At 33.2% G+C, this 17,553-nt stretch overlaps 1 protein-coding gene across 3 annotated transcripts in view; it reads left to right on the top strand.

Annotated features, from left to right (window-relative positions):
* Positions 1-17,553, top strand: part of ADGRA1 (adhesion G protein-coupled receptor A1) — a 275,807-nt gene that overhangs the window by 122,882 nt on the left and 135,372 nt on the right. For 2 of the 3 annotated variants that reach the window (XM_032190930.1, XM_032190931.1), the window contains exons 7-8: positions 4,196-4,409; positions 16,094-16,258. In XM_032190930.1, the coding sequence (XP_032046821.1) occupies positions 4,196-4,409; positions 16,094-16,258 (379 nt within the window). Of the gene's footprint in view, positions 1-4,195; positions 4,410-16,093; positions 16,259-16,350; positions 16,498-17,553 lie in introns of those variants that run through there. The other variant, XM_032190932.1, reaches the window with a different exon arrangement.

Here is a 17,553-nt window from a genome sequence, read left to right as displayed (position 1 = left end):
TTTAGATTCATGTTGCAATCAGTGATTCCTGTGGTGCTCTGCTGCAATCATGGTTCAGAGCTGACTAGAGAGAAGGCAGGTAAGGACTGTAAAACCCTTCAGCAGCCCTTGATCTAAGTGCCTATAGGAGATTCACACCCCTTATTTGCAGATGGTGTTTTTTACTCCAGACCTGAGGGCAGCGATGTGGATTGTCTTGGAAGGAGAATCTTGGAAGGAAGGAAGAAAGGAAGACCCTTTAAGTTAGTCCCTTCCCTCCCAATAAAACCACAGTAATCTGTAAATTATTTTTAATTTTATGAGACAGTTGTATTTGCCTTCATTATATATATATATATATATATATATATATACATATATATATATATATATATGAGCCTCAGAGTTTATATGTATTTATTTGGTCTTCAGTAATCACCTAATCAAAGAGAAAATTTCTCTTGCACAGGGATATGCTTGCCAGAGCTGTTATATTTCACATGCTGTCAAATCAATGCCAAAATCATTCCAAATACTCTTAGAATCTCTGCCTTTCGTACTTCTTTACCCTCAAAGTCAAGCTTGAAAACTTATCTGCAGCATTGTTAAATACTTTGCATTGGTAAATACTTTTATTTTTATTATGAATCTGAAGGATTGTTGAATTATGGACTAAAATATATATTTTCAGTACCGATGCTGATGGAACTATACAATCTTTTCATTTGGGATAAAGGGTATTGGCCCTAATCCTGAAGCTCTTATTTATGCAATTAATCCTTGTCTCTGTGAACTGTCACGGAAGTTAACTGGAACTTTTGCATGAGTAATAGTTGCAGAATCAGCCCCAGTCATTTTTTTTATAGACATCACAGATTAAATGCAGATGTTTTGTAGATGTACTTAAATGCACCTTCCATGCTCTGCAAATTTCATAATCCATAGAAATTTTGGTAGTTTTATTTTAAAAATTAGTTTGCAGCACTATTTGTCAATTTAGCCAAACCAAATATGTGCATTCTGAAAGGATTCAGCTGGACAGAAGTATATTCAATCCAATTGGTAAGCCAAAAGTATGTTTCATTCACTTTGCATTTTTGTTGGCACTTGGACTTGCAAAGAAAAAGAAAATGAATAGGTTGTTAATATGATTGATGTCAATAAAAGGATAATTTTCTTCTTTCTGATATACTATATTAAAAAAAAAAAAAAAAAGTTTCATTTATTTCTGTTCATTAAGTGTGAAAGTCTGCTCAGAACACTTCATTCATACTCCATTTTTGAGTTTGGTCTGATTCCCAAGGCCAAGCAATAGAAGCAATAACAGGAGAGCCTTGAAGATCAACTATAAAGGCAGAGATAAAGTCAAAGAGTTAGTGTTATACCTATAGCACCCACATGTCAGGCAAGTTATTTAGTTTGACTTAAAAAATATTGATACTATAGTTTGTGCTTTTACTACTACCTCATAACTACATGGTACACCGTGTCATTCACTGCCTGAGCAAAAACTTACATTTATCCTCAGTTAAAAATGAGAAATGTTTTCATGAGAAGTATTTTATTTCTGCAAGTTTTGTATATTGCTGTTGTAGCTGTGACAGTGTGTTTAATTTTTTGGACTCTGTTTTCATTATCTTTGATTGGGGGATTTGAATGTAGCCAGAAAAACAGAACATTCAGTCAATTTACAGCTAAATTTCACAACATAACTTTTGCTTATACTCCATAATTGACTTCATGATGCAATATAAAGATTGCAGCCTTTTGGAGAAAGAGATTGACATCTCAGTCTTCAGGTAAAAACCTTTAATACAAATGACCAAGCCTGTAGCTATTATGAATGTGGTAGTAATCTGGTCTACCTTCTCTTTCCCTTAGAAGTCAAAGAAGGTATAAAAATACTTGGTATATTTCACAAAATTTTTATTAATGCATCCATGTCCACCAACAGGCACAATCAGAGGATAAACCACAGGATGTATATGCAAATAAGGAGTGATATCTGAAGCCTGACCTTTTTAGTAACAGCAGACTTGCAACATTTCAGTAGAACAGCAGTTAGTCCCTTAATCCTCTGTATGCTAATGCCAGGTAGCAATATCACATATTCACTCATGCACAAATCCTGTGTATTATGCTGGCCAGCATTCTTACTCTATAAAAAAAGTAGAAGTGATCCCTCTCACTGTTTATTCAAAGTAGGTGATGAACATACTATTTAACATTTAAATTCCCCAATAGTATTGAGAGCCAAAAGCTAGATTTAGAAATGCAGTTTCTCACAGTTTAACTGATCCAAAGACAACATCTGAACAGTGTAAAGAGTGGTAGAGTGGGATACTGAGTAAGGGGAGCAACAAACACTATCAGTTATACACAAACATTAGCAGTTCTAAAACAGGTGATTATGGCTTGCAATCTGGTTAGGCATGGGTAAGGTCCTCTGTGCATATGTTATGGGAAATAGAGGATTTTGAAGAAAAAGTTTAAGATAAGATAAGATTGTAGGCAGTGAAAAAAAAAAAAAAAAGTTCAAGTACTTGTCAGGAAAATAGGTGGTTGAGATAGTCACTATTGGTGCAAATGTGGAAGAATGACCTTTCAACTGACAGCTCTGTTGGCTGGATAGATAATAATTATGACCAGTCTTTAAATTGAAGCAGAAGGAAAATAAGGGAGAAGACACAGCTTTATAAGTTCTTTTTTCTCACCAAGTTAGAAGGATTTCTAAGGTGCAGGGCAGTAGGTATTGTGTCTAAGATGAGATTGCAGTAATAAAGTTTAAAAGTGACCCAGGCTCAGTCGATTATTTTGGCATTGTATGCTGAAGTGAAAAGGTTGTATTTTAGGAATTATCATGCAGGATCACCATGGTAGTGTCTTCCTCAATCACATATGTGAGTCCTTAGTATTTTTATTGCCATTAGAATTTTTATGTGATGATAACAGTGTCAAAGGTAGTAATTTTCTTCTCCTACTTAAGGAGACTGTATCAGAAGAAAGAAAATAAGGTATTCCTTTATTCCTTATTATCCCATAAAAGACGACCTTCTATTCTTCTTTTAGATGCAGATCATCTGTTTCAATACCTTCCCTAGAATGCTTATTTTCAATCTTCTGCTATCGATTTAAAGAAATCACATTAATCTCACAATGTATAGAAAATATTTTACAGGAATTGCATTTAGGTTGTTTCAGGGTCTAGAAATAATAAAAAAGGAAGGAAAGAAATACCATGTAGAGATTCAGTCTTAAGGGATGCAAAATTCAATTACTGCCAAATCTGTGAAATTAATAGACTTTCAGCAGTCCCAAAAAGGCATATGCCTTCCAAAAGTACAATGCTATTTATTTTTTAATTGTCCTTACAAATTTGGGTATGTGCTGATAGCAGCTGTTTTTTTTGTAAGACTCTGCTTAGAACAAGAATATTCAATATTCTTCTTATTAGGGTATTTCTTGGGGAAAGACAAGAGAGAGAAAATTCATGAAGATAATGATATGTGCTGTGCTAAAAAAGTAGGAAGAGATTCTTAGATAAATATTTAATCTTGAGTAAACATCTAGAGAGTGAAGATGACTTGTAGAAGATGCAAAAGGAAGCAGGGACAGTTAAATAAGAAATCATAATGGCAGTTGAACTTGAGGGGAAAGTTTAACTTTCATTATTAGTCATATCAGTATCTAAATCCCAGGCATGAGAGATAGTTTAGGATCTCTACAGTGATTAATTTTTTTCAGTGGGAATTTCAGCCTCTGACACTGATATGATCTTGTAAATGTTAATCGTATTTATACTAATATGTTGTGGTTTTTTTGTTTGTTTGTTTGTTTTTTCCCTTTAATTGGAAGAATGATTTTTGTCTGTATTAAAGCATCCTGCTTTTGATCAGAAAGCAGCATCAGGCACTCTCAAGAGATCCTTTTTAACCCCAGCCATGCTGTGAACTATTCTGTGAAATCCATCTTCTGTAGATATTCTAGTAATCTGATCTCACACTAATGAAAGAAATATGATCTCTATAACTAACATCATCAGACTCAAGTGGGTAGTTTGTGGGTATATATTTTATATTAGTGCTTTCCTATTAAGATCTATGAAGCTAGAATTGTATACTTTACAATATTCATATTGTACATCTTACAATATTCATTGGAGAGGAAATCATTGTGAGAGTTTTTTTCTATTTATTTTTGTTTGCTTTCCTTGCAGCTGGGCCTCTGGAACTTCCTCTTTTTGAGCTGATCCCATCACAAAGACAAGTTGTTTTTCATGGAGATCGCTTGCCATTTCAGTGTACTGCAACTTACGTTGACAATACTACCCAAGTACATTGGTACCATGCTGGTCGTCTTATTGAAACAGATGAAGAGAGTGGCATATTTGTGGAAGACAGCATCATTCATGACTGCTGCTTAATTACACGGTAAAGTATACACATCCCTTGTACTATTCAGACTTGTAGACAAGGTGAACAGATGCTGATGTGAAAAATGCAGAACAGGCTTCCGTAAAAAGAAGCAACAATTAATATAAATGATATTTGGTAATGAAAGTATTGTTCTAGTTTTGCATCAGTTTTCCCTTTAAAATCTGATTTAATACATTATTATAAATTCATTTATTTATCTTTATTTTTGGTTTTCATGATAGTCTAGGTTTGTATCTAAAAGCTGCTAAACTGTTGCACACATCCTTTTGTCCTCTGCCAATTTTCATCACTGATCAAAAAAAGTCTTATTCTGTGTAGAAGACGGAGTGAAAATAGCTATGCTAATTAGCTCTGGTTCATCATTAACTTCTTTTCACTCAATCACTTTCTATTAATATAATTGACCTGAAATGCTTCTTGAACCATCAAATGAAAATTATGAAGGGAGTCAAATTAATTCATCTCCACTGGGGTCTTTCAGTATTATTGATTTTAACTTAATCTGCTCACTGGTTATTTTGACCCCTTTTGGAGTCCTGTAGATCTAGAGGTGTGGATCTGGCCTAACAGCTGCTGGCTTTTTTATAATACCAATGTGTAGGGCTGTGGTGGATAATGAAAAAGACTAATTAGTATGGTAATGTCAAGTGCATAAGCTATTACATAACTGCCAGGTCACTTAAATTAAAGCATGTTCTTCTCATTTCCACAATATCAAAATTAAAAATCATGCTGTTAATCACCTGTTGTTTTTCTACTGAATTATATGTTGTAGTAGGTAAGCAATTCATAGCATAGTAATATACTGAAATAAATTCTCAAATTAAAATTATTTTTTTAATTGCTGTCCTCTTTAAAATGCTATAGTACAGAAGTATGTAGAAGTATAGAAGCTTGCCTGAATTTTCCTTTATACTGCTATATTTTTGTCAGACCTTGAAATAAAAAACCTTGTCCACCATAAGATTTTAATAAGAATTAAAGATCTGCTACCTACCTCATTTAGTGTGCTATTAAACCAGCAAAGTCGATGCTTACATTGTAGTACGCAACAGGACCAGGCATTCAGAAACAGTGTTCTCTAAATACCTTGCAGCATTTGCTATTATATAATGGAAAAAAAATTACTTGATCTGTCCAAACTGTGATACGCACTGACAAAATAAGAAAAAAAACCCTTCAGATTAAACTCAGAATCTCTAAACAATTACTTAAAAGCTTAAACCATTTTCACTGTCCTTTTATTTGAGCTGTATGTTTTACTTCACAATACAGGAGGGGCATCAATGCTTCATTTATTGTACAACATGGTTCTCGTCCAGAAAAAACTGACAGTACTTAAGCAAACATGGCTCTGCCTTTATCGAGGGGCTGATCAGAATTAACTCAATGAAGGCATGGGGGCCCTGTGCTTTTGAAAGTAGCAAAAAACATAATATTTTGAACTCAATGATTTTATTTATATACATTATAGATATGCATTGTATCTTCATATTGAAAATGAGAAAACATTTGTCAAGTTATGATTGTAAAAACTCCTGAGCATTTCTTAATTTTAATCTCATCTTCAAGACCATGCTACAACTCTGTTAATATCACATTTTTACACTTTAAAATAATAGTTTGCTTATCACATGTTAGAATAGTATACATTAATATGCTTGTTACATGCTATTATACACTGTTTAGTGGAACACTGTGAAACATCAGAAAGACTATGCCCTCCCGAGGTTATCATATGCTGTACATAAGATTTGGATTTAAAAAAAAGGTTATTTAAAATCAGTTCGTACAGTGTCATATTTTCCCTTCCTATACCTACTCTTTACAGCAATTGTCTGCTCTCTGGCTTTATGTGATTGCACTAAAAGATAGGTTTTGGTTTGTGCTGGTAAGCAATTTAAAGATTTCTGAAGCTAGTTTCAAACAAAGAGGTGTAGTGCAGTTCCAAAAGCTGCTTATTCAAACATTTTTAAGTGGTTATTTTATTGGGTAGTTCCAGACATTTCTGGACATGTATTTACAACACAAACGTCATACTAAACCCTTCTGTTTTATAAACTCTCACAGGAGAAGGATGAAATAACCGTGTGTATTATTTTTCTCCTATGATAAAGGAGAATAAACTAAAATAAATGTTTTTGTTACAATAATTAAGCTAAAGTTTTGAACTGTATTCTGGCCTGTGACATTTTTCTTGGCAAAGAATATTCACTTGCAGGAGATCTTGAGTAGGTGTTTTCAATTCTGCTGCTAGCTCACATTTACCATTTCTTGCCAATGATAATAATATTTGATTCTGTTCATGTTGAACTTCTGTCATTATTCCTGTGTATAAATGTCATAGACATACATGAAAATGTGAAAGTGATATGGAACTAATTTCCTATCATCTGAGAATGGGTCAAGCTGAAATTGTGACTTTTGTTTATATGAAGATGGCTTAATTTCTTAAGTCTGTAATATTAGATTAAGAACTTGATGAAATGAAGAACTAAGAAATGAAGAACTAAGAAATTAAGAACTAAGCTGAAATGAAACAGTCCATATCCCTGAAACCACATAGATAGAGGGATTATGTACGGTTCCAAGCAGCACAGCATCTTTCCCTACTTGCCACTGTTCCCTTTCTGCATCTGGGGCAGCTGGCAGGACAGTTATTAATATATTAAACTAAAGAAAAATATATTATATTTTAATTTTATGAACCAAGCAACTCCATAGTAGTGTGAGATTTTAATTTTCAGGAGTTGCTTATTTACCCCATACACCATAATGACTATTTTAGTGTCTTTTTAGTTCTATTCTATAAATACTTGTGCTGAGTGTTTAATAGCAGTTATGTCTGACAGCTGTAATGGCTGCTCTGGGAACATTACAGTTCACACTGGCTGTTTCTAAAAACATGAAACTGTACAGAAAGTTAAGAACCCATAGAAAATTATGTTACAACTGGAGAAACTAACATGCTCTTAACTAAACCTAGGACAGCAGGTATTAGTGTAAAATAAATTCTTCACAAGTCATTTTTCATAGTGGTGTGTAGATTTGCCATTGGAAATTGAGACTTAGGTCTCAGTTGTGACACTCACCCTCCCTACCCCCCCCAAAAAAAAAAAAAACACAACACATCCACCAACAACAAACACACACACACACACACACACATATATATTAATCAATAACTCTGTGCAAACTATTTCAGTCTTCTAAATATGGTTGCCAACTGCAGTCTTTTTAAAAATGATAATAATTAATAATAATGATGATGAAAAAGAACTAAGCTTGAATGTATTTACTTATTTATTAAAGCATATAGTACTTCCTTACATTTTGACAGCAGTCAGCTGCCACTATGGGATGTTAAAAAGTATATAATGAAAGAAATAGAAATGTTTGGGAGGCAACAGTATGGAACTACAACCAATTACTTTAGGTGTAATATTGATAAGGACATCAAAGTAGCTTTCTGAAATGTGTATACACATTTAAATATTTATTCATAAAATGTGTATACACATTTCAGAAAGCTACTTTGAGAAGTATATGGTTATTTGAAAATAGCCAAAACCTTCCCCTGCAAAAGAAATGTCTGATAGCAAAGAAGAGCACCAGATTACGATCCACTTGTAATAATGAAGAATCAGGGAGACAAATTAAAAGCAATACAATATTGTGGTTCAAAAACTATGATAATATTTTTTGTAATCTAAATGTTCTTCTAAATCAGAGTAAGGATTTGGAATTTGACTGAAACAGTTTCACTAAAAGAATAAGGGTAATTCAAGATGTGGTTAGTGAAAGATATTGAATATGAACATGTCGGTGCCAAAGTATTCAGGTAGTATCATGACAAGTTGGTGATGCACACAAGCAAACTGTATAAGAAAGAAGAAAACAGAGAAATTCAGGGAGAAAGGAAGAAATTCTTTGTCTATTTTTTGTGGAAAGAATCCAAATGACCCCTGGACTCTCTTAACAGTTTATGGCAAGAATACATCTGGAAGAGCTGCAAAGCAAGCAGAAATGGCTCAGACAAATATTAGGTTAACAAGCAGTCTGAAAATGGTATGTCAGTGATGAACACATTGGTTGCACAACTGAAAGTTCAGACATATTCCAAATCATGGCAAAATATTGCAGGTTCACTCCATGTGAGATTAAAAAAATAAGTGAGAGAACAGATCCAAGGAATCTGATTGTGGTCTGTGTTCTGTGTTCTGCTGTCATAAGCATTTGGAGATTGATGAGCAGCTGCAGGTCATACTGAGAGGCTAGGGGAGTGCAGCAGAAATTGTTTAGTACTGATATTTTGTTAGTGCACCTAATTGACTCTATTTGACCCTTAGCTGTCAAGCAGTTAGGAAAGAAATGAAGCAAAATAACCATTTAAATTGTAAATCAATGTTTCTATGTTGTTTTGTGATTACTTCAAATGCTGCAGTCAACAGTCTGTGGCTTACTTCAGGCACTGCTGGAAGTAAAGGACCAGTGACAGATGTACCTTTACCAGAAAAGTTCTTGTGCTTCAGACAGGAAGATAATATTGAAAATTATTATGAAAAGCATATGCTAAGGATTTGATTATCAGGGATTAAGAGAATCTTCATGCTAATTAATTAAGCTTAGGCTTTTTCTTTACCATGCTTTTAATTATCTGAATAAAACCGAATGAAAGCTTTACTACAAGTCAGTTTGGGGAATAATATAAAATATAACCTGTGGAAAAATTGGCCAATAACATGAAAAGCAAAACCAGCAACTCTCTGTGATTAAAGGAATGGACATCTGAGTATTATGCTGTGCCATAAAAAACATAGGCTTCTTTTGGGGAACTGTTTAGCAAAATATGGTTGAAAAACAGAATATTTTAACAGAAAAAAATATGAGTTAGAATTTCTGCCAGATACAATGAAATAAATAGAAAAGCAGTAAGTCAAAACTATAAAGTAAATAAATAACTAAAAACATCATAGAGTCTGTCTAGAATGCTTTAAAATTATTTTTTTTTTTTGAGACCATGCTAAGTTGCCTTGCACACTCTGTACAATAAATGCAGTGTTGATTTTGTCCTCTTATTTCCATTTCTGCCTATTTCCTAAAATTATGGGCCCATCCATCCGTATCACTGAAATGAACTTTTAAGGTCAGCTTAAAATGCAACTGTGTAACTGAGGAGATACTGCAGTACAGCAGTGCTTTGGACTGAACATTCCAGGACAGTATTTTTTGAAATTATTTTTCCTGTGAGCTCTGACATAAGGTGTAATTATACACTTTCTCTCAGTCCAGGCAGTAGTTTGTAAGCCTCTGAACCAGCTGTGATTATCAGAGCAATCCACCATACAAATAAAATAATCTAATTTTTAATTGTTTATGATATTTTGATTAGCTGACTCTTGGCCATCACAAAATAACATTTATGCTTCTGGAGTAAGAATAGAGATAGTTCCTGAAGTTCTTCTATAGGAATCTGCTCTGTCTTGCCTCTTCTATTTGTTCTTCCCAAATTTCTTACAGCTCAGCCAATAAAATAATCAGTATTATAGCCCCACTACTCAAGGGTTTAATCCATTAAGTAAGTATTCATTAAAAAAAAAAATCTGTATTTGTAACATCACCATTAACAGGTAATTGACAATGGAGGGTGGGAAGTTCTGGCAAAGTCGTGGTATTTTTTTATTACTTTTTATTTTTTGGGGGGCGGGAGGAGGAAATGGGGAGGGAGGAAAGGAAGGGGCACTTGCTCCCAGTGGCATGTAATCAAATAATCAAGACTTGTCATAAGTAGGTTAACACTTACAAATCATCTGCCAAATATTTTCCCTAAAAGGCTTTTTATGCAATTTTGACTATTGGACTGATTGTCATAGTGTTATTTTTGTCTAAGAACCTCTGCTACTGTACAGATCATAAGAGTTATGCTAATGAAATAAAGCTTTCTCTGGATATAATATTGCAGACTACTTAAGGGCAAATGAAATGCATACAGCAGGTGTAGCTGTATTTCCTGAGAAGGCTGCAGTTGTATGCATCCTGTAGTCAAGCAGTTTGCTGTTAGAATAAAATTAATAGCAATAAACATAAATTTTAGCATCCCAAACCTTTCACTGAGTGACGAGGCAGTTCAGTGATAGACATGTGATTCATGAAGTATTTAAATAAGCCCTGGTTCAGGAATACACTCTTCATGTAGCTGTATAGCACTGTGCCATAACAGACCTGCCAGTTGCCTGAAGGTTTCTTCAGCAAGAGAAAGCTTTGGGTGCTCTACAGCTTTTGATAACTTTTTTTTCCTTCTCTACTTTAAGTTCTCTGCTAGCTGGACTGGCATATATTGACTCTAGAGTTGTGGGAGTATGAAGATAAATGCACCTTCATGCACACTGAGCAATGCAGCAGACAGGTTGTCTCTACCTGGCAAGATAGAAAAGAATCATAAAACATACCAAGTCAATTGTATCTGTTAGAGCGATTTAGAACATAGCAGACTGTTTCTGAAAATGGTATGGTATAGTTACTGTAGTATTAGCATTATTTGTTTTCAGAATTTTAAGAGACAAATTGATGGCACATAAATGGGGGTCACAGGTTCATTGACATCCACTTACAGAAAATGCATCTTACCACTGGGCAAATGTTTATATAAAAAATCGATAATATTTTGAACATTTACATTTCAGTCGATGTAATTTGAGCAACACAAAGGAAAATACAGTAATTTGGTTTACTAACTAACACAAAGGTCTTTTCTTCCATTTTGAAAGTAGATATTTCTTTGTTTTTCCTGTCAATATTTTGTCAAGAAAATCAGCTCTTTTCCATTGGCACCTCTGAAGTGAAATCCAAGTAAAATACTAACATGAACATTTAAATTATGTTTAAAGTAAGTTATAGCATGCTAAGCTTATTGCATAGCTTCTGATGGCATTAAATGATAAGTTTTGCTTTGGTTTTGTATTAAATCAGAAGAAACAGAAAATTGTGTATTTCCTGTGTGTATGACAAATTGATTTGTTAAAGAGTACCAGTTTTAATCTTTAATCTATCTTTTTTACTGCTGTTGGCCAGATAGAAAGTTTTGTTAAAGGCCATCAGCTTTCTGAAGCTGTTTTTTCAGGGGTAAATAAGTAATTTTGTCAGAGAGATCAAACTAGCAATTGAGGTTCAGTTAAAGTGCCTAGATTTACACATTCTCCCTTAATTTTCTGTGTTTTAACCTTATATCCCTTGTGAAAGGCTGTATTCCAAGCAGCAGTGTACTCTGGAGACTCATTTTTAAAGTTTTGTGTTAGTATTAATAATTAAAGGTGGTATGTGTTGGATGCAGGTTATGCAGGCCTTCTGCCAGAACTATAGAAAAGCATTCTCTTACCTATCTGAAGAAGAGTGTTAACTGTGTTTTTGTATTTAATTTTTATTTTTTTCTCAAGAAGAGTGGTTGGTTAAGACTCATCCAGTCTTAAAGGAAATCAAGCCAGACTTTAAAACCTTTCCCATGGAAAGCCAATCAAAATGTGGTGTTGAAGTCTCATCTTTATTTGTTACTGTTTCCTAGCATGCAAATGAGTGCTGGGACCTACAGTAAATGTCACTAAGGTATTACTTTAGGACATGGTTGAGTAATTTTGCATAATGAGACCTACTTCTGATTGTCTAATTAGTTATGCATAGCTGTAGCAATGCAAAACTATGCCTCAAATAGAAATCTTTTGTCTTAGGTTACTTTATTACGTGTGTATTGCTTCTGTCTGTATTAAGGTTCCTCTCTTTGTCCAATGCCACAGGCTTCTATTGAATATTATAACTTTTTCATGCAGTTGTATCAGCTCTACGTATTAATTAATTTGTCAATATGTCAGTTATTACAATTGACAAAGGAACCCTAATATGCATGAAATTTCACAGTGCAAAGAAGAAATATGTATCTTCTCTTTCTTATTTTCAGTGTTCTTTGGTTTACTGAGAAGGCCACTATGATTTCCAAAGAAAACATAAGAAAGGCTTGCTAGCCATCCTTTTGTTCCCATCAGGCAGCAGTCTTCATGTTCAGTTTGCCTTGACTCCACCTCATGAATGTCTGACTTTGTTTGCCGGTTGCTACGTCATAAATTTCCACAAAAGTAGCAGCTATCACTCCTCTGAGAAGTACTCATGAGTCTGATTGCTAGCGTGGAGTGAGCAGAAACTCTTTCTGATGCATAATCCATCTGTAGGAAAGCTGCATAGTAAATGCAAAATCATTTCGTTTGTGGCCTGACAGTTATTAGTTTTTGTGAGATAGGATAATCAAGTAAACTACAGTCAATGGTGCTCTTCTTTCCTAATGCTAATATGCTCTTATCAAGCTCCTAGAACACAGAGTTTTAGGAGTCCTCCAATGTTCTCAAGTAACAGGAGGGTTCCTGCCTTTTGTCAAGACTTGTTGACCAAGAAAGATCAAGAATGCCTTTCTACTGGCAGTACGAAAAACACTGGAAATTCTGGGGATGCTAATGTAATAGTGTCAAAACTTAAAATATGTATCCAACCTAACAAGGATTTAATGAAGAGGTTTAAAATTCTATGCAGGCCCACCTTTTGGTCTGCCAGGACTGTGGAATTGCCAAAATTATAGGCAAAGAAAGTGTTAAATAGATTAAGTTGACCTCTTTTTAAGAATTAAAACACTTTTTTTTTTTTTTTTTTTTTTATGTAGTCCCTTAAATTCTCCAGGGTAATAATCATTTGTTTCAATAACAATATTATAAAACAACTTGTTTCAATAACAGTTTCAATATTAGTCTTACTATCCAAATTGTTCTAGAGGAATATAAGTGCTTCATTTATAGTGGCCAGGTGGCTATTCAGGAAGTGATTCCATGTTTTGGTCATTACACAGCTTCTTCTATATTGTGTAAACTTATTTTGGTTTAACAAACATTCTAGTTCTGAAGAGCCACAGAAAATTAATTGTGACTTTGAGGATTTCCTTATCATTTTAGAGAGCTTGGACCAGAGTTCAAGTATTGTGTTTCTAGAAGAAGCAAAAATGATGTATCAGTAAATATTTGTCTGTGAAACTGGGAAACATCATCTAATTAATTGACAGGAAATCTGTCTAGTGACAGATAAATTTGCATCAGAACACACTTCAACAATTTAAATGAATAGAAAATGTACTCATTTTCTTCATATTTATTTATCTTCATATTGTTTACCTGTAAAACTGATATCTTCAAGTTTTCCTTTACTTTCTGTCTCCATCATTTACCTAAAATCACCATGGTTCCCAGTTTTATCAAATTTGCAGTACGATTACAGTTATTATAATATTATATTTTTATAATTATAATATTTGTATTTTTTAATAATTTATATATAATATTATATTATAATGATTACAGCTATTTTATGTGGAAATCAAAAGATGAGCACGTTTCTCATACATTCTATGGACTTGGGATGTCTCTGGGACTTGCTGCCAGAGGTGAATTTTTATGCTGCTTATTGTTCCAGTGAAAAAGGTGCTTTCATAGATAATTGTTTTTGTAAGCTCTAGGAACATATTCTTTCTCAGCTGTCTATAAAGATGATGCAAGATGGTTGGAACGTATGAAACAGAAAACTTAATTTGAAAATTTTTATCAACTGGTTAATTTCACTGAACTTTTACAGCCTGAATGTGGAAAGATAGAGATAAGCTAGGAAGAGGTAGCTAGGAGGTTGCTGTTATTGGTCTTCCTCATCTGGTACTTCTTAAGAGATTAGTTGCTGCTGTTGATATGAAAGAAATCAGTTACTTTGAGCAGAGTTGGATAGTGAAGTTTTTTCTATTTTCTCTGCAATAAAAAACGTTAGAATTCATTGTAACAATGAAACTGGGGGATCCAGGCTACTTGGTGCTCAAATCCATGCTAAATAGGTGTTAGATTTTTAAAGGTAGTTTAATCATAAATTGGACAGAATTACCAGAGAATTACAGAAGAAATCTGGAGCAATTTAACTTAAAAGAAAAGCTATTTACCACAGGTTGGTTGTTTTCTGGAGAGCAAGATAACGGTCCTCTAGTAAGTATTTGAGAAAATCATCCTTCATTATATGCATCTTTCAAAGGGAAAATTATGTAAACAGCTGTCTAATTACTTCCTACCTTGATTGTGGTGTACTTATTTATATATAAGAAGAAGTTTATATAAAAGAATATTTGGTCCTTTCTTGTAGCAACATTGATAAAAGTGGATATATAATATACAAAGATTTGAACTGAAAAAAATGGCATTTTAGAGAAGTTTAAATGAGAAAAAAAAAAAAAAAAACTATATATAATTTTTCTGTGTATATATTTCAAAATATCAGGCTCCTTATGAAAGTACCAAAGGCCACAAGAACAGTTTTTTAAGATTTTGTTTTATATACAGGTTTGAAATCAACTTAATAACTTTTGAATTCCGTGCTTCTGCTTTTTAAATGTATCTTCCTCTTTTGGACTGTACTCCATTTCTTCCCACAGAATTTCTAATTGTCTAAATCACAAAGAACATTCAGAAACCAGTCATTTGTGCAAAGCAAAATAAATACTTCAGATAACTACTACCTTTTCCTTCTTGCAGCTACTTTCAGAAGCTGTACTTTCTTTAAAACTACAGTAAAATTTATTTCTAAGCCAATGACAGATTTAAGATCTAATATATTACTTTCTTAAAATGTAGTAGTTAGCATTATTTTTGTCTGTGAGATCTATAGAATTACAGTAATTGGATAACATTCTTTCCCTGCTGAAGTTATTTGAAGAACTAAACTTTAACTGACTTCATTTGGGCCTGGGTTTCATCCATTAAAAGAATAAAATCTTCTAATTTATTTCAAAATATGCAGAAAATCCTAACAAAAATAGTTATAGGCAATTTTAAATGTTATTGAAATTATTTCCTCTGATTATGCATAGAATATTTAGCTTAGACAGCTAAACATTGGCACGGTGCAGTAATGTGCAATGTGCACATATTGTGCATATTTTAAGTGAAGCCACAAAGTGTCTCTATATTTAACATGTCTATCACTTTGATTATAAAGGGTTTATTCAAACTTAATTTATTGATATTAATAACTACATTTCACATTTGATGGGGGACAGTATGAAAGAAGTTCGTGAGTAGCACACTGCTAAAAGAAATATCAGCATCTGCCTCATCTCATTTTGCATTCATCAGGAAAATTATATATGGCTTCCAATGTCAGCGGCTATTCTAGAAAACTTGTCACGTGATGCCACAGGACAGCAGATTCTGGTTTTAAAATGCCATAGGAGCTCCAATCACAGCTGAAGGGAAACAGTCTCTGAGGACTGGTTGTGTTATCAACTCGAAATGTATTTCTGACTAGTGCTTGGTTATGCAACAAAAGCAGTATTTTATAATAATAGGGAAAGGGAGAATGGGGACTGATGCATAACTGTTCTTTTGTGATGACTTACAATCTCTGTTATAGCCTCTCATGACCTGAGATGTCAGTCCAAACTGGTGTTAAAATTTTAATACAAAACAATCACATACTGTCTGTCTATATAATAATAATATAAAGCAAAACCCATTTTTATGTTTTCACAGAAAACTTCTGAAGAGAAGTTAATGTCAGGAAACTACCAACAATCTTTACAAAACTAAGTATATTCAGTAATTAATCTTTTCTTTTTATAGTGAACTTATCCTATCTAGCATTGATATTGATGCAAGTGGAGATTGGGAGTGTCTAGTCAATAATTCCTATGGAAATAGCACTAAACAAGTAGAAATTGTGGTACTGGAAACGGCTGCACCTTACTGCCCTGCAGAAAGAGTTATTAACAACAAGGGAGATTTCAGGTATGAATTCCTGGTTTGGGAGTGATTTTCACATATGGACAATATCCATGTTTGCTGATACTACAGTGTCGAGTATGAATGTGTCACTTATTTTACTTGTCATTGTCAGGTAATAGAGTAAGAAGAAGGAGTACTGTGTGATTATTATGGGAAATAGCAGCTAGTGTTTCAAGAAAAGCAATGGTTTGTCTGAGGATCCTTCAAATTCCTCAGTGTGAGATTATGGAAAATTTAAAAAGGTATTGGCACTTCATAGCTAAATGCAAGAAGGTTAATAATTGTTCTTGGTCTTTTTGAAATTATGTAATATAATGACACTACAATAAAGCATTAGATGATTAAATCTTCAGTACTTGCCTAATCTATTCCAGTTCTGACTAGTTTTATTCAGCTGAGATTAAAAGTAACAAATACAAAACTGTTACTAAAATACTTTGCCGAAAAGAATCAAACTAGTGAGTAAAAGTATTTAGTAAAAGATCGTTTGAGGTATTATATAACATGATTAGAAAACACATCCATCTTTCTGTCTGAATCTTATAGTCTCTGCACAATATTGTTGATACGTAATTTTTGTTTCATCTTTACTTTTATTACTATATGTCATTTTTTTGTTTGTTTGTTTTTAATTTTAAAACCCCTAAACTGAAAAAAAAAAATAATAATCAAGGATTCTTTAAATTTGGCATTGTTTTAGATTGGCTCTAAAAACACTTCAATGATATGCATAAAGCTCTTAAAAATAAAATATCATTACCTGCTTGACAATAACACTGATGTATGATGGCATTCCCATTGAGAAATCAGGAAGGTAATTTGTTACCAGGCGAATTAGAATAAGAATTCAGCTTGAATAGTTAATTAAAAGGAAAGTAGCTGAGAGAGGAAGCTTTTCTTAAACACCAGAACTTTCTGTACATACTTTTGACTTTAAAACTTCTAATTGGGTCTTTTAAAGATATATACACCTTCATAGGATATATATCCTATGAAAGGTGTATATATCCTATATATATCCTTCATAGGATATATATCCTATGAAATAACAAATAATGTCATAAAAAAATCTTTTTGATAACAACTTAATGCACATGTGTGTTTTGTTTTGTTTTGTTTTCCATAAAATTACATCTTTTTATTAATAAATATATATATATAAATTCTACAGACCGTGCTAACACCAGGGGCATTTTTGTCATTTTATATAAACCAAAAGAACGGGAGTGTGCTTTTCTCTCCCTATTGATCACCTTTCCAGAAGTCTATATAAATTTATTTTTAAAATGTATATTAAA

The sequence above is a fragment of the Aythya fuligula genome, chromosome 7, assembly GCF_009819795.1.
Source record: "Aythya fuligula isolate bAytFul2 chromosome 7, bAytFul2.pri, whole genome shotgun sequence".
NCBI lineage: Eukaryota > Metazoa > Chordata > Aves > Anseriformes > Anatidae > Aythya > Aythya fuligula.
The sequence above is the reverse complement of the archived record's forward strand: the minus strand, read 5'-3'. Positions and strand labels throughout refer to the sequence as shown.